This window comes from Leptosomus discolor, chromosome 2 (genome assembly GCF_034619465.1).
Source record: "Leptosomus discolor isolate bLepDis1 chromosome 2, bLepDis1.hap2, whole genome shotgun sequence".
NCBI lineage: Eukaryota > Metazoa > Chordata > Aves > Leptosomiformes > Leptosomidae > Leptosomus > Leptosomus discolor.
In genome coordinates, this window is record NC_141392.1 from 3,197,165 (window position 1) to 3,219,150 (window position 21,986).

Consider the following 21,986-nt stretch of genomic DNA (forward strand, 5'->3'; position numbering starts at 1 on the left):
TCTGCCTGGAGTCAGCTGTTGAGATGGAACTGCTGTCCTGGCAATTCACATGCTGAGGACTTTAATGATTTCATGAACTCACAGCATCAATGCTGTGACTAGTTACATTCCCAAAGCATCAGCCTGATGCTGTGTTATATTTGAAATTAATACATGTCATTAATATTTAAGCTATTAACAACTTTATAGCCCAGCAGCATCTAACAGACCAATGTGAAATCTTTCCCCCAGTTTCCAGTTCGATTTTGAGCTTTCCTTCTAAATCTGTTAGGTGCTGTATGCTTTCCTCTTCCAGCTTCTGGTGCATAATCTCACCGAGGACACAGGATTTGGTGAACGTTTAGCTTTCCTAGTCAGTGCAAAGTGACTAAATAAGGATGATAACGTGAATCTAGTACAGAGTAGATTCAAAGTCTTCTTTTGCTCGGCAAATAAGTATTCTGAATCCTCCGAATTTACACATCACACCACTGCTAGGAGCGACCTGTGCCCCGACTTCAACTTAGAAACCGAGCTCCGATCTGACACGCAGCTCCGCGCGCTCATGTTATAAACGAGTAATTGCATTTACTGTCATTAAGAACTAATAAAACTTGGACGTCACCAACAGCACGACGGCCACCAAGGCGCCCAAGCCTGGACAAAGTCAGAGTAAAATCCCCCCAAAAGCAGTTGGAAAGGCGCGGGGCGGGATGGCCAAGGCGCTTTCTCGGCTTTTTTCTTTTCCCCTCCCTTTCCCCCCCCGCTCCCCGGAGCGGCCCTTGGCGCTGAGACCCCCCCCTCCGCCCTGCGGACCCCATCCCCGCCGGGCGGGGCCGCACCGCACCGGGCCGGGCCGCGCCGCACCTGGGCCGGCCCCGGCCCCGCCTCCGCCGCCGCTACAAAAGCGGCCGCCGGAGCCCCCGCCGCCGCGCTGCCGGCCCCCGCCGCGGAGCCTCCGCGGGGAGCGGGAGCCGGAGCCTCGCCGAGCCCCCCGCGCATGGCGGGGCCGCCCCGGACATGCCCTTCTCCCCGCCGGCGGCGCCGACCGGCTTCGTCCTCCTGCTCCTGCTGGCGGCCGCGGGAAGGTCCCTCCCCGTCAGGCGGGTGAGTCCCGCGGCGCTGCCCGCGCCCTCCGCCCGCCACTTGCGCGCCCGCGCTGAGCGCCTGCACCTGCGTCCCCTTCCCCATTGCCCGGCGGGTCCCCCCCGCGCCGCTGCCCGCTCCCGAGGTTATTCCGCCCCCGTCGGCGCTGGGGCGGGCGGCTGCGGGGCCGCCCCCCCTTCCCCCCCCCCCCCGTTTTTTTTTAACCCCCCGAGGGTTTCCGCGGAGTGGAACGCGGCCGGCGGTGCCGGGCGGACCCGCTGGAAGTTGGAGGCGCCACTTTCTGGGTGCCCGCTACGAGCGGGCGGGGGTCCCCGGGCAGCGGCTCCAGCGCCCGTCGGGTGCGCCCCGCGGGGGCGGTTCGGGTTTAAGGCCGCTGCCCCCCGAGGTAACGCGTCCCGTGTCGTGTGTGTGTGTGTGTCCCGGGGACAGCAGCGCGCTGGGTTGTGCTGTCGGGCAGGGGTCGTGCCGTGGGGGGAGCGGGGGAGGGTCTGCCCCCGCGGGTCCCCTCAGCGAAATGGCGGGTGGCGGCGGCGCTTTCCCGCCCCGGCCCGGCGGGACAGGTGGGGCCGCGGGGTTTCGGTCGCGTTTGGCGGGACCCGCGGGCGCGGAGGAGCTGCCGGCGGTGCCGGGCGGAGGCCGGAGGGGTGGCGGGCTGGGGAGGGAGGGGGCTGCTGGGGCGTGGGGTGGGGAGACGGGGTTGGGTTTGGTGTGGAGAGGGATGGGGAGGATGGAGGGGAGGGGGTGGTGGATGGAGAAGGCGAACTGCGGTTTGGTGGGGCTGGGGATAGGGGAGGGCAAGAGACCGGTGAGAGGAGGAGGAGGAGGGATGCTGCTGTGGGGGGAGCAAGGACGGACAGAGCACCGAGAGCAAGGTCGGGCTGGGGCTGCAGCGGTGAAGGAAGGGGCAGTGAAGATGAGGATGATGGACCGAGTTTGCTCTGTGCAGCTGCTTTTCCGTTGCTGGAAGTTTTTGAGGTTACTGGTTTGTACAGAACAGCGCGAAGGTGATCGGTTCAGTTCCCAACTAGGTCTAAGTCTGTAGGGTTGTCTTGGGTATTGGCTTCTGGGTTTGGGGTTTTTTTGTGGCTTTTTTGTTCCTTGTTACAGACATGAGGTCCTTAAAGGAGCAACAGGCAAAGTTGCATCAGGGAAAATTCCAGTCGGGAAAATTCCAGTCAGGAAAATGTCATCATTGTGAAGATGATTCAGGTGCTGAAATGGGGGCCCAGAGAGGCTCAGGACCCTCCATCTGTGGAGGTGTTTGTCCTTTGACAGGGTAAGGCTTGAGCTTGTACCAGTGAGCAAACCAGTGATGGGGCTGCCCGAGGGAGAGAATCGAAGTGAAGTACCTTTGCTAACAAAGGGGTCTCCCTTAGCTGGACACAGAGCTGCGGGTAGGGGCTTCTCTGGTCTCAACATTGTGGTCACCCTTTGACTGCAGTCTTGCAAGAGAAAGCGTACTTCTATAACCTCTTCTGACACTAGAGGGTCTTACCAGACAACTTGTCTCGAGCAGTTATTGTGCTTGTTCTATGCTGAGAAAATGTACAACACGCTCTGCTCGGTCTTAAGTGTACCAAAGCGTGGGACTTGCTGTCGGGAGCCCTTTCTCAGGCTCAGTTCAGAGCAGTCGTAAAGGTAATATTTGAAGCAAACTGAAAATAGCACTGCTGAGGCAGTGGTGGGTAGTAAAATCTAGGTGATCGCTGCAAAGTCTTCTGGTTGAAATGGGCAGGAGAGGTGTGAGAGGAAGGTAGAATGATTTGACACGGAGTTAGGGGAGGAAGTATTTTATTGGTGCTTTGGCTACTGTTTTACTCTGATCTTCCCTCTGCTGCCCCCCCCCCCCCCCCCCCCAAAATGAGAAAGGGAAGGGGGAGAAGAGAAAGCTGAGAATGTGCATAGCGGGAAGAAAAGTCCAGAGCTTTTGAGGAGGTGCTTGCTTGCCGTAGTCTTCAACGCAGGGTGACTGGGAATTGCTTAATAAATGTCGAGATATTTCTTACTGCATTTGGAGCACTGAGATGACCAGGAGCTGGTAGCACATGGCTGCATTGCAGAACCTTGTTACTAATGACAAGCCTGTGTCCTTTCCCTGCGTGGCCGTGAGCAGCGACGTCCCGCTGCTGCCAGCGCTGACACCCAGCTGGCCGCTGGTTCCCTACCATCCGCTTCTCTCTCGGTTTTGCATTTTACATCTCCTGGTTTTCGATGTAGCACTTGTGCACAAAGGTTTGGTAAGACAATCTTGAAGTAGTTTAAAGGTCAGTGAAGAGCAGGCAGGAGCTGTGCACAGTTCTTCATTGGGGGGGGTCTGTTCTTCAGACTACCCTGGTGCTTTTGTTCCACAGACTAAAATGGGAGTAGTACAGGCTCCTGGGTGGAAGTACAACCAGCTGAGTTCAGTGGGAAAGTTACAGATCTCTTGCTCTCCTTGGTTCTTGTTTCTGAAGTACTCTTGTACGGGAATAGTAGAGTACTTGCATCAATATCAAAATTAATTGGAGCGTAGGAGTATTTAGGTATGTGTATGTTATTGGTGCTTTCAGTTACTATTGTCTTACTCAGGCTTATTTAGGTACAGTTTCTAGTCCGTTCTCCAAGCCAACAGTCAGCAGGACTTCTTAGGTTGCAGGTGTTAGGGGCATGTGTAGTTACTGCTCCTCGCTTGCCCTTCTGAAGCCTGCAGTGGCTGCTTCTGGTTCTGCAGCATCTGCTTCTTTAACCGTGGGTATCTAGGAATTGGGTATTTGTCTCTGAGAGGGTTAGCTTTGAATCCTGATAAGCCATGATGAGAAGATGCAGTGTGAGGGGGTGGTTGGGAATGCCTCGTTAGTCTGCTGTGCTCTGCCCTTGCCAGCACAGAAGTCCCTGTGTGTTTGAATGTCCCAGCACAGGCTTGCAGGATCATGCAGACTTTGACTTCTGTTGCATGCCCTAACATTGAGAGAAGTGAACTAAGGCTCCTGGCAACTGTCCTGAAGATTTATATTCTTTAAAAATCATTAGGGTGAGAAAATAGCTGTAGAGTTTTGGCTGAAAACAACTAAAGTGACCTGGAAACCAGTGACTCCATGCAGAAGCAAGGATGGGGGTTGGACTGCATCTGGATTAATGGGCTCTTTACCTGGGCAAAAAAATCCCTCCATCCTTAGGTTGGCCGCATGTTCTGAGTTATTCTTTTTCTTTCTCCATTTTCTGTTCCCAAAAGCTTGCATAGAGCTGGTTTTCTTGTTGCCTGCACTCTGAAAATCAAAATGTGCTAGACCAGTCTCAGCAGCATGTACTGGCAGTGGTATAGAAAGCAGTGGAGGAAAGGGTGGCAGGCAAGGTCTGACATTGTGCCACCTTGCTGTAGTTATTATCAAAGGATACTTGGCTGGCTTCTAGGCAATGGACTTCTTTCCCAGGAATATGGCCAGGTTCTTAAAAACTTAATATTTATAGGCTACTTAAATCCATGACTGTATTAGTATGGTGTAAAACTTTGAATTACTTAATAGTACAGTCATCTAAATTAGTACAGATTAAATTGCTGCCCTGAATGACTAAAACCTTTATGTATTCATAAAATAATGTGGGGTTGTTTTTGTTGTTTGCTGTTTTTAGAAACAACTCTAATTTTCTGGAAACTTCATAAAGCTAGTGACTGTGCATGTGCTATAAAGCCAGATGGTCTAACACAGCAAACCTGATTATACCAGCTAAAAAGAAGATACTTATTTACTTGTTGTAATATCCCAAACCTAACTGTATGGGGGGGAGGGGGGCCAGGGATGACATTTCATTAAGGGACCTCGGCTGTCTGATCTCCAAGGGCCAAAGCACAGGACAGTATTTCACACAGCAGAACAATGACTTGGCCCTTGGCATTGTTTTAAAGTTCTGATGTCTGGTCCAGGCAAGTTTAAGTTAGTGAAACAGTTGTCAAATCTTTCTACCTTCCCCATATTTCCACTGCTATTACTGCACCCTGCACCCCACCCCCTGAACTAGGCAGCAGTCTGAAAGAGTTTGGACAAAAAAAACCATTTGAGGTAAAGTGTGGGCAGATACAGCTGGGCATGGAAGGACGTGTTTCGTGGCTGTGCCAGCAGTGAAGTCTGTGCAGCTCATCTGTGAGAAGAAAAACTCAGATTCTCCAAGCGATGGAGCTTTGCAAAACTAAAACTCCTGCCCTCCAAAAGTTGTAGCTCTATAGCTGCAATAAAGTTCAGTGAAACTGGGCCTGATATACGAAGCATAAACAGTTGTCTGCTGGCTGTCAAAACAGATTTTTAAAGGTTTTGTATCATATCCTGTTTCTGTTAGCCTGTCAAACTGAATTGAGCTTCAATTTACTTTGTTAATTGATCTCCAGTTACTGGAGAGGACAATCCAGGAGGAGCTGTTATCTCTGAAATCACAGGGCCTTTGTTAGTTTACAACTTGGAGAAGTCCTTTGGAAAACTGATTGTTTCCTCCTGCAATGCTGTAGTGAAATGAAAGCTATTATCTTTGCATTTGGCTTCTTTCATTAAAAGCTTTTGTGCTTCTTTCTCCGTGGTAAACCAGTGTATGTACTGCTGCCAAGGCTGTCTGCTCCAGTTTCCTTGGCGCAGTGCATCAGTCCTATTAGTTTGTCTCCACAAAAGTAAGTTTACACAATAGCAGATATGCCTTTGCTATGGAAAAAAGTTGTCTGCTCAGTAGATAAGAGACCTTCTATTTAAGACCTACAATGTTGTTTTCTTGTGAGGCTGAATTAAAACACTGGGCAGCAACTCCTTTAATTAAATCTTCCAAACCTAGCTACTGAAGGAAAGACCAAGTTTAACGCTTGCATCCAATGCCTCCTATCAGAAGAGGGATCGGATAAACAGTATCGAGGGATCTCTAGCTTGCCAAATGGAAGGTAGCCCCTTCCAATGTCATGGTTTTGTACAAAGTGCAGCAGGTTTGAACTTACCATAGGTCAATATGTTTGCTGCTGGTGGCTGATACTTTTCTTCGATGCCTCTTTTTGTTCAGTATTGGAAACTGGTATTTATAGATGGCAAACGCAGTGGCCTATGGTCTGCTGCGTTCCGGTGATCCTTTGCTGTGAGCGTAGAGGGGCTTATGAAATGTGTGTCGATCTTCACCGGCAGGAGGAGAATCTCCAGGCGAAGTTGCATAATCTGTGATTAAGCATAAGTGTGGAGAGTCCACCTCTCCCACTGCTGAAGGAAAGCAGATGATGCTGCTCTTGCTGCCATGAATGTGGGGCCACACAAAGGGAAACTCCCTGCAGCTTTGTGGGGACTTCAGTAAGCCTTACGGTGTTCCTGGGATACACCGCGGCAGGTCTTTGTGGAGGAGGATATGAATGGATTTCCACCGTTGCCTTCCCTTAATCTTTATGGTTGTCTTAAAGAAACAAGCAACAACCTCTGCCCTCTGATGGATGTGAATGAATTGATAGAGCTTGCTAAGGGCAGATGTGATAGCATAAGAGTCTCTTTCCTAAACGCGTAGGTGAAAAACCTTGTGAGCAACCCTCTGCCCCAGGTTCAAGTATGGCTTCTGAGTAGTCTCATCAACACTACAGCTATGTATTGAATAGAGGCTTGATTTAGTGGATGAAAATTGAAAAATGGTAGCTGGGTAGAGGAAACTGTAGTTTATATGTGTGGAAAGGAATAGTTCCTTCAGAGGGTCATTTTACTGACTACATCTTATTGCTGTTTCACTATAATTGATTGTTAATGGATTGCCGTCTTAGTGCAGTCTGGTATCGAGTGCTGTTTTTCTTGCAATTGATTGCACTTCATTGTTAGTTCATCCTCTCGCCATATTTTTTCTAAATTGTTTTGTGCTGGCTTTCCCAATTACCGTATTTTTCTGTCTTAGGCTCTTCTGTCCGTTGAGCTCATCTGCATTCTCCTGTCGCTGCCTTGCCCTGACTCTCTCCCAGTGCATTCCTTGGTGCTTTCAGGACAACTTTTGAAACCTACATTCTTGTCTTGATGTGTGGTTTTAGCTGTTGTTTGCTGCGGCCGTCTTCCTTGCTCTGTTGCTACTCCTATGCCTTCTATACTGCACTACGGGAGAAGTTCAAGAAAGCGAAGCGGCTTTCTGATTGTGCCTTGGAAGTAGCTAAAGAGTAAAGATCTGTGTGGAAGAGCCTTCTGCAAATGTTAGACTATGAACTCCTAGAGCACAGTTGGGAAGCTTGTGGCTCTTTCGGTGTCCTGCCTTTTTCACCACCTTTTGTTTCCTTAAAGGACAAGTCAGTGTGAGTTAGCTCGCCATCTAAATTTTGTTGTATGTGGCGTGTGTTGTCTGCTTGCCCACTCATGCCCCTTGCTGTTGTTCCAACTGATTTTTTTTCCCCTGCCCCTCTGTAAAACTGCACTGCTGTTTGCCTTTTTTTTTTCCAGGAAGCAGTTCCTTGCAAATTTGCTAGACTTGGTGTCTTCAGGGCGAACAGGAGGGGTGTGCGTATGGACATACCTGCATAGGACAGTCTCTGAAATCTCCTGGCTTTTAAGACTTGTATTTGTGACTGGGGCATTCTGGTAACCCCTCTGACAGCAGTTCTGGTGCTGCTCAGCACATCAGCCTGGAAATGGATCCATGCCAAAAGGCCTGGCATCAGGTAAAGCAGGACGCTTCTGTGACCAGCCTGAGGGGAAAAGCTGGAGGGAAAACAGGGCCCTTGTGTACATCCTGCTCTAAATGGAAAGAAAGGTGGCCACCGAGGCTTTTGCACTGAACACATCTCTGGGGCTTGGCAGAAGCTTGTGGAACAGTCCTCCTACACCGCAGCATGGGTGGTTTAGGCTGTGACTTGTGCTTGGGTGTGGACAAGCCAAACGCAGACGGGAAGCTCAGCTACCAGAAGAGCCGCCTCCCGAGTGCTCTGGTGCTGTTCCTAATGGGTGTTTCTGTGGTGCTTTGTGAGGCAGTCCGACTACTGGAGAGGAGGTCTTGTGTGTTGAAGCAAGTTAAGGGATGGCAGCTGATGCCATAACCAAGATGTTTACCATGCTGTCTGCTGGGCTCTGATCATCAAGACTCCTTCCCAAGGAGTGTGTGGATTGCACCTCTTAAAATCAGACTTGGGATATTTCAGGATATCTAGCATCCTTCTTTTCCTCTGAATTCTGCTAGCTGCAAACTTCTGTGTGTTTCTTTCCTACAGGAAACAATTGTCTTCTGTTTGCTAATATTCCTACTCCCTTTCTACTCTATAGATACCAACACTGCTCATGGTATTGACCAACATCTCCTGGATGCTATATGCATCCTCATATATTGGTTCCTTCTAAAATGTGAGAAATATTTTGGTTGTTTTTTACTCAAAGCATATTCCAATTGTTTCATTGCAGCTCAACTCTGTAACTTAAGTTTCAAAGAGTTTGTTTTTAATGTGACCAGATTACGATCTAAATTTTGCATTTTTCTCATCTTTCATCAGCTCAGTCTCTTGGCATCTGAATAAAGCTCTCCTAAAATGAGTGTAATGGGACTGTGTGACAATGTAGGGTGTGACTCGGGGGAAGAGTAGAGGGATAGCAAGTAGATGGCTTCTCAACTGCAGCAAGTGTGACTCAGTCCTCTAAGATTCTCTTAGAGCAAAAAAATCAGAGAATTACTTTGTTCCCTTGATGGATGTCAAAACCTGCCCCCACCTTCAAAAAAAAACCAACAACCAAACCCGAAAGAACCCACCCTGGAACGAAACTGACCTTCCATAGCGTTGTAGAACTTTTTTTTTCTTTGAAATTTGCTCTCACTGTATGGGGCACTAGGAGGACAGTAGGTGAGAGGGTATGGTATGTCCCTGCAATTGCAGAGATCACCAAATTTTTGTTTTTTTCAAGATGACATAGTCAGCTTTTAATGGAGAGGAGAAAGGACAAAGGGTCTGTGATCAGTTAGATGGAGAGACTCTGGTTTCGGGTTAGATTTGAGACCACGTACGCACAGAGCATTTGAGAAAGTATTTGATGTGCGTGTTGGCAGGAGCCTTGGTGGATGTGGCTAAAGGTTTTATTCTATGCTGCAGTTCATCTCTAAAGCTCTGTCTTTGGGGAGGGGTTGGAGACATTGGACTATCTTTCTCTTGACTTTTCTCTCTTATCCTTTTGTGGTATTCATCTGCCTCTTAGCTTTTTGTTGAGTGAAGATAAATCCTGGGTACAGGGTGCTGTATGCGCTGTCAGCAGCCCAGCAGATTTTTTTTGTTGCCTCCTGTAAAGGAGACTTAACTCAGAATGATTGCAGGTAAAGTAATGGCAGAAGCCTTGCTCTCTTTGGAGGACATTTCTGGTATAGTTTTCTGGTTTTGCAGGTTCCTGGTAGAAATTCTAAAGTATGGGGGTTAATGTAACTGCTAAGCTGTGGTGTGAAAAAAGTAGTAATTAATGTACTTCAAACCTACTGGGAGAGTGACATGCCTGATACCTGTGGGCTTCTAGTGTAAGATTAGTTTCCTGACATACACAGACTCCTGGCAATGTTGTAGCCTCTTCATAGATTTTCTTCAAGATGGAAATTGATAGCTTATTTTTCTCTGCTGACGTGTCTAGAGTGCTGTACAGAACGTACTGAAGAGCTGCTGTAAGACTTTTTGACATACAGAAGGGCTGAGTGTACAGAAGCATTGACAGGCATCAGGCATCTTTATGCTGAATTGGAGGGGAAAAAGCAGGAAACTCTCAAAAGACTTGATTTATAAGTTACGGAATACTCTATTCAAGTTACAACTTTGTGTAATAAATAATTCTACTCATCCCAATTCGATCACTCCAAGTGAGCCCCTTGGGACCCGGAATAGGGTGGTGGGACAAGGTACCTGTCTGGTTTGGGAAGTCCAGAAACCTGTTGCCTTTATGGCAGGCCATGACTCTTCTACCGGCTGATTGTTGTGCTGAGGCGTTTTGTAGATGGAAATCCAAGCTCTGTGCCTTTTGGACAGGGTGAGAATCTCGGCATCAGCACTTGAATTCTTCCCTCTGTTTCAGTATGAAATTGGGTAGGAAGCATGAAATTTGAAGGGAATACAACATCTAGGAAGACATTTATATGCTTTATATGCCCCCATATTCCTAGAGGTGCTACTGCTGTGGTGGAAAGAGCCAGACCCTGGAAAAAACCCTGTGCTTCCGTGTAAGTCACCTTTAAAAGTGTTGTGGATATTGGTACGGCTGTGCACGGGTTACAAAAAGAGACACTCAGGTGGGTCAATCCCCATCTTCCTCATTCAGTCCCATTCAGCCCAAATAAAAATTGTCTGCTGGACAAAGCTAGTTATACACAATGAATAAAGCTTTTGTTATTTATCCCTTGAGATGGGAAAAGTAAATGTATAATATTTGATCTGAATTACTTAAAATAGCTATTGGTCTCTGCTTTTGTCAGATGCTGTGGTATCCTCTAATCTATTGCCCTTTTCATTACTGTTTCTTAATGAAGAAAAGTTCATCAAATACCTTTTGAAATGCATTGCTCTAGCAAAGAGATCCCATTCCTTTTAAACTTGGTGACACTGCAAGCAGGGTATGCTCTGGAGAAAGAAGACAGGCAGCTATTATATGCTATTTACAGTGACACTGCATAGTTATAAATTGCACATCAAATACATTAAGATGGATTTGTAGTGGACTTGTTTCAAAAATCCCCAGATCCTTAATACGTATGACTTCTCTAAATGTTGCAGAGATGGTATGGAAGATATTCAGGTATAAAGGTGGCCAGAAACATCCTGTTCAAACAGGATTTTGGAAAACTAAGTTCCAACACATTGAGTGTTGTGATAGATGTGCTTTAAGTCTAGATCTCAGCACTCCTGTTTGTTAGTTGAATTTAGCTGACAGTTGACACTGGAAACTTCACAAAAACTGTCGTCAGTCTCATTCAGCTCGTGTCCCTGTGGACTCCCAAGGGGCAGCTGTTGTTAGTTAAAGGATAAACTTACATTAGAAGATATCTATAGAGTAATTCAGTATGTTCTGAATTTGTTCATTGCTCTTTGGGGATTAAGACACGTGGTGGTAATGAATGAGGTTATTAAAGCTTTCTAGAATAAAACTGATTCTGTTACTAATAAGATGTAAGGATAAAAGTGTGTTAGCTTCGTAGTTTGAACTCTTAATGGCCTTGCAATAGTAGAGACAATTGTAAATTGCAGGAAACAAAACTGGCGCTTGCAACTGGGTTTCTTGGTTTCTTACTTGTTGTCTAGGCTACATGGGTGTCTTGGGGCTGGAATCACAGAATGGCTGAGGTTGGAAGGAGCCTCTGGGGTGATCTGGTCCAACCTCCCTGCTCAGGCAGGGCCACCTAGAGCTGGCCCTGTGGTTGGGGAAAAAAACAACCAACCAACCAAACATTTTTTGTGTGTGGTAGGATAGAATCCATGCTGATGAGTCATTGAGCAGCTGAAGAGCTCTGTATTTCCTAACCAGTTTTCCTACTACTTTGCTGCTTATGGTAAATGAGTGTTGGGACATCCTCAGATGACTCAAGGAAGCTTTCATCTTGCTCCTCACTCTTACCTTCTTTTGCACTCGGCCACCCTCATCCTTCTTAAATATCCAGGAGCAGGGTTTACATGTGGTATTTCACCATTGAAAACTTTTTCAAGATGCAAAAGTCTCATAATGATATGATAGACTTGCAGTCCTCTGATTGTACTCAAATAGACCTTTGTGATTGCACCAGCAATGAAACATTATATGAGCAGGGAAATGGGCAAATGATTACGTGGATTAATCTCTTCCCCTACATATTAATTCTAGAGTAAGCTGTTACAGATGTAGACTTAGTCTTCAGTGAAAGAAGCCTTGAGTTGGGGCAGCTTTCTCTACTTCTACTTGGTTTTGGCAAGAGGGTGTCACAGGCTTTCCAAGTGTGAGTAGCAGTCTCTTGTTTGGACCTTTATGGTGATCTACCAGGATGCTCTTTCTTTTCCCAGAAGGAAGAGAATAGGATGGGGTTTTTAGTTTGTGTGTTTAGGGTTGTTGGGGTGTTTTTTTTTTTGTGGGGAAACACTTTCAAAACCTGTTCAGGATAAAATGTTTCTTATTTTGAACAGGAAACTGACATTTCTGTGTGAGGATGGGTGGGAAGTTCAGCTACAAAAAGTAGTTGGAGTCCTCTTTGGGGACAAGGCTCTGACTTCTGTACCTGGGGAAAGGGAAGAGAAGGTGGGTGACAAACTGTCCACGTTGCTGTAGTAGTCATCGTTAGTCTGAGCAATCAAGGGAGAAGTGCCATCTAAGACAGTGGTGGTTGGTGGCAAGGAAACTTGTCTCATTCACAAGCTGTTGTTCTGTTAGAGCTTTCTTTTATCTTATATAGTGCCTGCGCTTGCAGATAAAGGCTTTCTTCTAGGAAGAGGGAATGGAATAGTCAGGTCAGAAAAGAAAGAGGTGGCTCAAGATTTACCTTAAATGTGTCTCTGTGCCCCTGTGCAAGTCTGGTGGAACATCTTGTGGCTGATAGATGACAAGATATGTCCAGCTTGAGGGTGTGTTTGCTTTTTTCCTTTACTATCTTACACAGAAAGAGTTAAAGTTGCAAACTTTGAATATCTTGTACTCTACATTTTAGGGAGATAAAGTTAAGTGATTAACATTCCTGTGGGTGTATGGTTTAATTATTGAATAGGGAAATAGGTTGCAGTGTTGTCTTGCATTTTGCATAAAAGTAGGAGCAGTTGTCACTGTCACTATTAATAACAAGGTAGGATGCCCACATGTGCATGCTGCTGATGTGGTGAGATGACCCCTTCCGAATACCTGTTTTGAGGAAGGAGTGGTAGTGATGAGCTGTCTTCCGTGTGCATGTAGATTATGAAGTCTGTGTGCTTGGATATTAATATGATAGATGTCTTGGAAATATCTGTAATAGCTACAGAAGGCTGTAAAGTACGAATCCCTTTTTGTATTGAGTTGGGGTTGAAGGGCTGTGTTTTTTCTGAAAATATTCTCAGTTCCTGTATAACTGATTGCAGAGGGAGGAGGGGTTACAGCTGCACGGTAGACATCTTGATGAGACTTTGTACTGTTAAACAGTATACTCTTTAGAGCCAGGCACTTAATAACAAACTAAGCTGTCGGTGCTACACGTACTACTTGCGAAGATTAAAAGCTGTAATATTGAGAGGACAGAGCTAATGTAAACATCCTTCATAGTTCACGAGGTTAACTTTCTACTTGCTCAAGCTTTCAATAATTAGTTTCCTTTGTGTCTGTCCCTTGTGTTGCCCCTTGCTTGTAGAGTTCTCCTCGGGTTCAGCAGCTTGGTTCACAGCCTGGCTTTAATCTTTGCTGTGTGCTGTCCCCTGTAGTCGTTGACAATACTCTATGGTTTTTCTTCAACAGAGGGTCTTAAAGTCCTCTTGAATCTTGGCTTTGTCATTCTGAGCTGCTTGGCATAATGCTTAAATAAAGCCTTACAGAAAATTTGTGTGTTCAAGTAATTCATGAATACGCTTGTACTTTGGGGAAGGGGAGGGGGAGAGAGGGAGCACGCCTGTGTACTGGCTGGTCAAGAGAAACTGTATTTCCAGTTAGTGTGCAAGGAAGAACTTGCATTAAAATCCTGAATTCCAAATACTTTCTCTTGTCCCCAACTGTGTCCAAGATCAAGATCTTTATGTGATGCTACTTTACGGCCTCTGGAGTTTTTCAGCTTGTTTTTGATTTATAGCTGTTATTCTTCCCTTTTTCCCCTGTTTTTGTCATGCTGGAAATATTTGGAGCAAAATCAAGCTCTGGAAACAAACAGATTTATTATGCTGTTCAAAGTGGTGTATCCTGCTCAATGGACAGCTGGGATCAGCACAGAAGAAAAGTGTTTCTTGAAAGGCAGCATGGGCAGCAGACTATTGTCACCGGGAAATGAGAAGATAATTTCATAGCAAATTTATAGCAAGCTTGGAACACTGTCAAGTACAGGGTGACAGGCAACCAACATGGAAATGTTCAACTTCCAGTACCATTGTGAGCTAACTGCTTTGTGCTTATTTTGCTATGCTTATCTTTTGGCTTTATGACCTGAACTGGAAAAGAAACTGTTTGAACAGTTGGGAATGGGAAGTGTCAGCCTACTTTGGTCTTGACTAAATCACTTTCTCTTTACCCTTCTCTTCCCTCTCATCTGTCTTTTCCTCCACCCGGGCGCCGCCTTAAGTTTTTTGACCATTTCTGGCCCAAGTAATCTGACAAGAGGAATGTTCTGCGGGTTAGTGTCCTTTCCATTAAAAGTTTTGGTAGAAAAAAAAAAAGGCAGACAAGCTGGCCGGTCTGCTGTGTGTTTGTCCAGTTGCCCAAGCTGCTTATCTAATGGGCTCCTCCAGGGAGTGCGTCCCAGCTCTGGCCAGAGTTGTCTTCCTGTCCTCCATGTGGTGAGTTACTGCCTTTTTTTTGGTTGTATTGTTTCCTTCCTTGAATTCCATAAAATGGATGCTTCTGAACAACTCCAGTTAAGACTAGGGGGTTTAGGATTTTATTTATTGCCTGAAACACTTGTTTATATAGTGATCAGCCTAGAGAGATCCTGTACAAATTACTTTGCTGATTTGTAGCGATGAGCATTGGTGTTTCTTTTGTTTTTGAAAAGGTAATAAGAATGTCCTCTTTTTCTTCAAGCACTCTCTATAGCTAAGTGGGCCCTCATTTTGGAGACAGAAAGTGTGAAGAATGAGACTTTAATGAATTCATGACCTGCTCATTTTAATAATTGGAAACTGTTGTCTAAAGGATGTTGAGAGGTTTGCATGCACAAAGACTCATTCAATAAATCTTGGTTGCCATAGAGGAGGAAGGTGTACCTGAACAGAAGCTGTTCCTGCAGGTGGTTGGAGCACAAGGTTTTTTGGGTGCCTGCCATTTCTAGCGTGATTTTGGATAGGGGCTTTAAGAGGATAATCAAAGCTGACCTTGCTTTCCTTTGCACTTAGTACTTTCAATTCTACTTGGGTAATGAGAATATATCTACCTCACTAGGTAAAAGTCTTGGTTGCAGTGTGTTCTACAGTCACATGTCAACCTTAATTGTCTATCTGATCTAGTGACTAGTCCTTCATAGGGTTTAGAACTTGTGATTTCATTTCTTAGTGATGAAGAGTAACTTGGTTTATTTTGTGGGAGGTTTTTTGTTGTGTTTTTCTTTTATGGAGTATTGGTGACTGCTTTCAGCCTGTTGAGAGCTGGGTGTGACAGAGCAGTAAGACCTTGAGAGAGAAGCTGTGGTAGTGAGTTTGTTTTAAAAAGTGTGTTTTTAATAAAAGTGCCAGAGCATCTCGGGCAGCTTTGGAGATACTAATCTTAGGCTGAAATTTGCTGTGTTTCTGTAACATGCAAACTAAAAATGACTTAAGTATTGTACGTGAGTGTATGTGTAGGAGAGGAGGATAAGACTGCTGAGAATTTTACGCAGAATCCAAGAATTAAAGTTAGAAGGTGAATGGAGGCTATTAATGCTTCTATACTGTGAATCCACTTAAGGTCTTGTGCTTGGAGTCATGTCTTCCTGGACTCCACATACACTCAGTAAGAGGGAGAGGAAGACAGCAAGAAAGGAGAAGGGCAAGGGATGTGTAATGCTGTGTTCTCTGGGTGCTTTGGAAGGGTGTAGGAGAGGTGTGTGTATGCACACACATGTGTCTATGGCTGGTGTGATGTTTGAGCAGAACTTTCACAAGCAGTGGCTAATTTACCTATTTTAATCTTAAACATTTCGGTGAACTTTGTCCTCAAAATCTGTGCTGCTGAAGCAAAAAGGTACCTGAGGTGGAAGAGGGACTGTTGCATGTAGTGTATCGGTGTGCTGCTTTGCAAGCTATGAGGAACAGACTTATTTTTGGGGCGAGGTAGTCGGGCATGAAAGCTTTCGCCAATCTCCAGAAGATGATGTGATCTACAGCTCTGATACTGCAGCATTTCCACCGACAGGTTTTGACTTGTTTACCCAATCAATTTTTTCTAATTGGAAAAGTAGAAAGAAATGTAAGCTACTATCTGCAGCTGCAAAGCTGAAAGAGTAAAACTGATGTGCAAGGAAAAACTTATCATATAAAAGCCCACATACTTTTAACTATGAGGTGTTCAAGATGCTGTTAGTGTCTCCAGTACCTCTAGCTGTTGGGTTGTCTTCTGTAACAAGCTAAACCATTCCTGTAGGAAATGAAAGTGGCAGCTAAAATGACTCCAGCAATGATGTATAACCAAAAGGTAGGGAAGCTGATGGCAACAAGTGCAAACCAACAGTTTAAAAAATGCTAATGAAGGCTGAAGTATCTGAAAAGTCTGTGGAGGCTGGGGCTAAAGGATAACTGGCTCCTTTGTCAGACTTACTCAGTCTTAACGGCTGTGGGGTGGAGGAGTCTGGCCTCTCCTCCACAGGGCTCCAGAGCAGAGTGTTAGCACGGTACTGTATGGTAGCAGTACTATGAAAAATTCAGTGTGTTTGCTTTCATTAGTAACTATTAGCTGTTCAGTCTGCTCCTCCAGCGGTGTTGTGAACAGGCTAAAAATGACCTAATGTCATAAATACTAACCAACTCGTTATCTAGGGAAAATTGAACTGGATGTATTTTAAGAACATCAGTCGCATTTTATTAATTAACACTATTGTGACACGTCATGTTTTGCAAGGTACTTCCTTTTAAGGAAACTTATTTGCTTGGCTAATTCAGCTCAGACCAGAAATAGGTGTGGAATTCAATATGAGGGTAATCAACCACAGTGGCAGCTTGCCTAAGGGTGCAGTGGATTCTGTCACTTGAAGCTCCAAGTCGAGATTAGGTGTGTGTCTGAGTGGTATTTTCTGGTTAAGCTAGCATGTGTGAGATGAATGCTGAAGGTAGTGTGGGGCGCTAGAAGGTGCTATGCAGGAAATGGGGACTCTCATAATGGGTCCTGACCTCAGGGTCACCATGGTTGCCATGTACCATTCCTAGTGGCAAAAGGTGAGAAACCATGAGTTGCCTAGTAATGAGCATAGATGAAGAGACCTCAGGGGCTCTTTCTCAAATAGCTGAAGTCCTCAAGTCTTTGCTTCTTTGTGAGTAATAAACATTTGACTCTTAGCTTAACATTTTTATACAAATAGTGGGCTTCATTTTGGGCTCCTCTTAGTTCCAAGATGGTGGAAAATTAACATTATTCTTCTGCCTCACTGTGAGCTGTGCTGCTTTTGTCTCTGCTTCACAGCAGCTCTTATCCTCATGAACATTTTGTCTGTTTAATTTTACCCTGGAGAGTTTGCCTGTCCAGCTCGCAGTTTGATGGTGCAAGTGCTTATGGTGGCATAAGGAAAAGAAGGGAGCGAGGCGTAGGGGAGGAAATTGTAATCTTTCTCTGGGGACAGAGCAACCACTTCTTTTAACAGCAGTGTTGGTTTATGCTGATTTAAAAGTTGATAGTTATGCTGTAAGATGACTCTGTGCTCCAGAAGTATGTCTTAAGGATGAACTGAGATGCAAAACATAAACATCCTTTGCAGAGCAAGTTAGTTCAGAGAGCAAACCTTTCATTGGAAGAGACATGTCAAATAGTCACTGCTATTGAAGTTCCCGAGATTTTTCTCTAGCCTCTTCTCCGTGAATCTGTTCTGTTCCTACAAGCACTGCTTGATTTAATGTTAACGTCAGATGGGGAATATGTGGCTGTGAAACTACTAACATGGAACTAATGGAATGATTTTAATTGCTTTGTGTGACCTATCCATTTTCAGCTTTACTGCGTGGTCACTGCTTCCCTCAGTGCTTTGAAAATTGGAGCTGGGGGAGAGGGAGCTTTGTGCACAACTTGAAATACCCGTTTTGACAAAGGTTAGAGACCTGACTGGAGGGACAGCTCTTCTGTGTTTCCGTTTGTCCAGGCTGGACAGCTTTCTTGAGAAGCTCTCCGCATGTTTTTCTTGGCTTGGCTTATTATAAAGTTGTTTCAGTCTACTCTTGGGCTTTATCCTATCTCTTGCTTTCTGAAAACCAATGTCCTTGCTGCACAGTCATCTTCTGTTGCTCACTTCCCCCTTTCTTTTCAAGGTCTTGCCAAAGAAGGGTGGGAAGAAACATAAGTCCACTCAGCTTTAACATTAACACAATCGCAGTTCATTTCTGTGGATGAGGCCACAAACCTCTCTAGCTCCACATGCGTCTCCAAGAGTACAGAAAAGAAGGGCTGAGGGGGTGGCAGGCTGATTTCTGTGGGGAGTTATGACTATCTTTGAAAGTGGCTGTTGCTACAGCAGACCTGCGGGGCTGAAGGCTGCCATATCTGCCAGAAGGAAAGGGGCAGGATCTGGCCCTGGGGCTGGTAAGAATTCTGAAAATCCACTAATTTCCCAGGTATGGGGAAAACGATGTTGTGAGACTCCAGCTGACCAAGATAAAAGCCTGCCAGAAGTGGCCTGAAGATGGGGGTAGGGATAAACTTCTGAAAACTATAACTTACATCATGCGTCCGAGTTCCTTTCTTGGGCTGCTGCTGGGAGGCAGAAGCATGGTAGCATGTGGGATTGCCTTTGCAGAACTAATGCGCAGACCCTTTGCTACTGATTTAACTTGTGCAGTCAGTGCCAGGATCTCTGGGCAGAGGAGGGACTGAGTGTTAATATCTGAGTATTACGTATGCAAGGTTGATGCAACAAAGGTAGGGATGTAGGGGGATAGGGAGAACAGTGAGCTGATGTGTGCATGATACTGAAATGAGTTGCAGGCTGCTTAGTCATTTCATTTTTTACCCAACCAAAATACACAGAAAGGGAATTGGGAAAATTGCTGTTTTGTCTGAGAAACTCACATGTCTGAAACTGGCACAATATTAACTGCTGAAAGAAGTGTTTGAGGATTGTGTTTTATTAAAATTCTTAAATTACAAATCCTCTGAGCTCAAGGAGGAGGTGTACTGAAGCAAGATCTCAGCATTAAGCATGCGGAAGCATTTTTAATTTTATTAACTTCTGTCATGGTATGAACTTCAGAGAACTGATACTATTGTCATCTCCTTGGGGAACTAGGGGAAGACAGAACTCCCAGAATCCATTTGTGTCTTGGTTGACCATTTGCTTGGTTGACCATCTTACTGTGCTTCTGAAATGAAGAAACTACAGTTGTCTTTTTGAAAGGGGTATTGCGGTAGACTAATTCAGATTTGAGGAAAAGCCTCATCTGATTCCTAAAGTAATAGTGTGGTTCACAAGTTGCTTTGCAGTCCTAGAGTAAGGAATGTCTGTGATTCAACTTGACTTGCCTGTATTTCTGCAGTCTGCTTCCCTGGCTGAGAGGGACTGTAGGAAAACTGTGAAGTAAATCTATTCTGGATCAATTTGACAAGTACTTTAACTTGTGTAAAGGGAAGAAGGGGGGAGGGTGTTACTGACCTCCCAAATCATTCGAGTCAAAGGAAATAACATAATGTTGTTGTGATAAAATACTGAACAGCTAAAAGTTGTTTGGAATTCCTTGGGTTCAAAGTCTTCAGCCTGCTTAGTCCTATGGAAAGCTCTAAAAGCATCAATTCTGTATTAAAGATGTTAAAAAAAAGAAAAAGCTAATGTTAACTAATTTATTAATGAAAGCTTCTGGTTTTACTGGCTTTCATTCCTGTGTCCTGCAACTAGATTAATTCCATCTGACTAATTTTAAATATTGTAGAAGGTGGTGATGACTATCCTCAGAGCATGAGAAAGCAGAAAGTTTAGGTAGTAGGCTGGAGCTGTTTTATTTTTGCTTTCAAGGGAAGCTGAATTGGCCTCTGCAAATAAAAGCAAATGTAAAACTGCAGAAGTGAAAGCAGACATCGTAGCACACTCGTATCTGCTGTTGACTCCTGCTTGTAACCACTTTGGGAGAAAAATGACTGTGCAGACTTCGCTACCAAGACCTCACAAATACAGCGGGCTGTTGACAAGTTAAGATGATGCTTTAAATTGCCTCTCTGCTTAGAGGCTTTGAGGAGCATAGCCAAAAAGAGAAGAGGGGGGAAGGCAGCCCTGTATAGGGAAGTTAAACTCTTCTAAGTTCTGTTTTAAAAGACAGTAGAAGGAAAAGGACATGTGAGGTGGGATGAAGGCAGGAATGCAAGTTCCATGGTTGGGTGGTCTCTGGAACTGGTAGTGTTATCTGTCTCTCTCTGCCTGGGAGCGCAGCTCTGAGGATGCTGCTGCAGGAGAGTGTGGTGCTGGAGTATTTTCTTTTAGCTTGTGCCCCCTCTTGATTTTGATGTCCAAGGACTGCAAGGTCTTCCCCTCAAACTTTGATACGATAACGTGATCATCCACTGTGAGCTTAGCTTCAGGCATGTTGATTTGGTCCTTTGTCAACCCGTGTAACTTCTGTGTTTCGTGTGATCAGTGTGCGATCTCTGGGTAGCATCTCAGTATACTTTTGTCTTATTACTGTTTTGTTTTTGTTCATTTTAATGTGTGTTGTTTTTTTTTGTATTGGGCTGAGGTAATACTCTGGTCTTTATGCAACATTGCTCCTGTCTTGTTTTTGACAATTCAAGCCCCTGGGATATGACACTTGGCAGCTGTGTGGGTTGAATGCTGAAAAGTAGAAGATTATATGCAGGCTGTAAAACACGACAGTGCATCCAACCAAGTAAATGTGAACGCTACTGTATATGATACAGGACTGCAAGGATGTTCTTGTAGCGTTTCTGTCCTGCCATTCTGTTATGCAAAGGTGTACCTCTTCATTGTCTTCTGACCTTGAGCCACTGTGACAGTGAGCTGCTGAGGGAGGTAATTCACATTAGTTAAAACCAGAATAAACTACTGCCTTCAACTAGAACTGCAAAAGCCATGCAGATTTGATTGTGTTCTTCTCTAGTGATCTCTAAACAGTCATAGAGGCAGAACCCATTACATTATGGGAGTTTTTGGGTTTGTGTGTTGTTGGTTTGAAATAGCTTTATGGTGATTGTTTTTTTTTCTGTCAAATCTCGTTTTTTTACTGGAGATCTAGGTTTGTTTAAAAAATAAAGTGTAAATGGAAATAGATTCAGTGAGAGTAAGGTCTAAAGGTTATTATGTCTGATTCACCTGGGTTTTTCCTTGTTATTGAGCTTATTGCAGGGATTGCAGTGATGGGTTGACAAACTGGTGACCAGGTTTATGTTTCTATAAGATTTGTGATCCTGGGAAAAACAGCTAACTCTCTGCACCTTGCCTTCTAATCCAGTGCAGTAGCTCTCTAGAAGAGTGACTGTTAAATAGTAATTTGAAAAGTTGGGGGGAGCTTGACTCCCTTGGGACACTTCGGTGTGAATGGTGGAAAGGTTTAGAGTTTTTCTTGCCTAATGAAAATAGTTATTTACAATGAAGTGATGTTCGCTCAGTCCCTGAGGTTGTGATGAAGACCAATTGTCTTTGTGAAATCCTCCTTTTCTTTTTTTTTTTCGCTTCGAAACTCACGTGTTTGAATTCCCCGGCTTTGTGTGACTGCAGGCTCTGTCTGTCTCTGCTCAGCCAGCTCTGGGACTGGACCATTCCTGGCTGTTAGAGAAACCAGTGAGTGATAAGCTTAAGAAACATCCTTTTAAATGCTCTTGGTTCAGTATGTCATAAAGAACTGGCTTAACTAATTGCATTGTCACAAGCGGAGTTCCCCAGGGCTCGGTATTGGGGCCAGTTCTGTTTAATGTCTTTATGCATTTATCTGGATGAGGAGATCGAGTGCACCCTCAGGTTTGCAGATGACACCAAGTTGGGCAGTAATGTTGGTCTGCTTCAGGGCAGGAAGGCTCTGCAGAGGGATCTGGACAGGCTGGATCGATGGGCCAAGGTCAACTCTATGAGGTTCAACAAGTCCAAGTGCTGGGTCCCGCACTTGGGTCACAACAACCCCATGCAGCGCTACAGGCTTGGGGAGGAGTAGCTGGAAAGCTGCCCGGCAGAAAAGGCCCTGGGGGTGCTGG

The 21,986-nt window shown here is 45.1% G+C and overlaps 1 protein-coding gene across 1 annotated transcript in view; it reads left to right on the forward strand.

The window, feature by feature from the left end:
* The first annotated feature begins 1,600 nt into the window (after nucleotides 1-1,600).
* GLP1R (glucagon like peptide 1 receptor) overlaps nucleotides 1,601-21,986 on the forward strand; it is an 85,267-nt gene continuing 64,881 nt past the window's right edge. Inside the window, exons 1-3 of the mRNA XM_086461910.1 lie at nucleotides 1,601-2,090; nucleotides 2,194-2,362; nucleotides 12,149-12,260. Of these exons, the coding sequence (XP_086318036.1) occupies nucleotides 1,601-2,090; nucleotides 2,194-2,362; nucleotides 12,149-12,260 (771 nt within the window). The remainder of the gene's footprint in view (nucleotides 2,091-2,193; nucleotides 2,363-12,148; nucleotides 12,261-21,986) is intronic.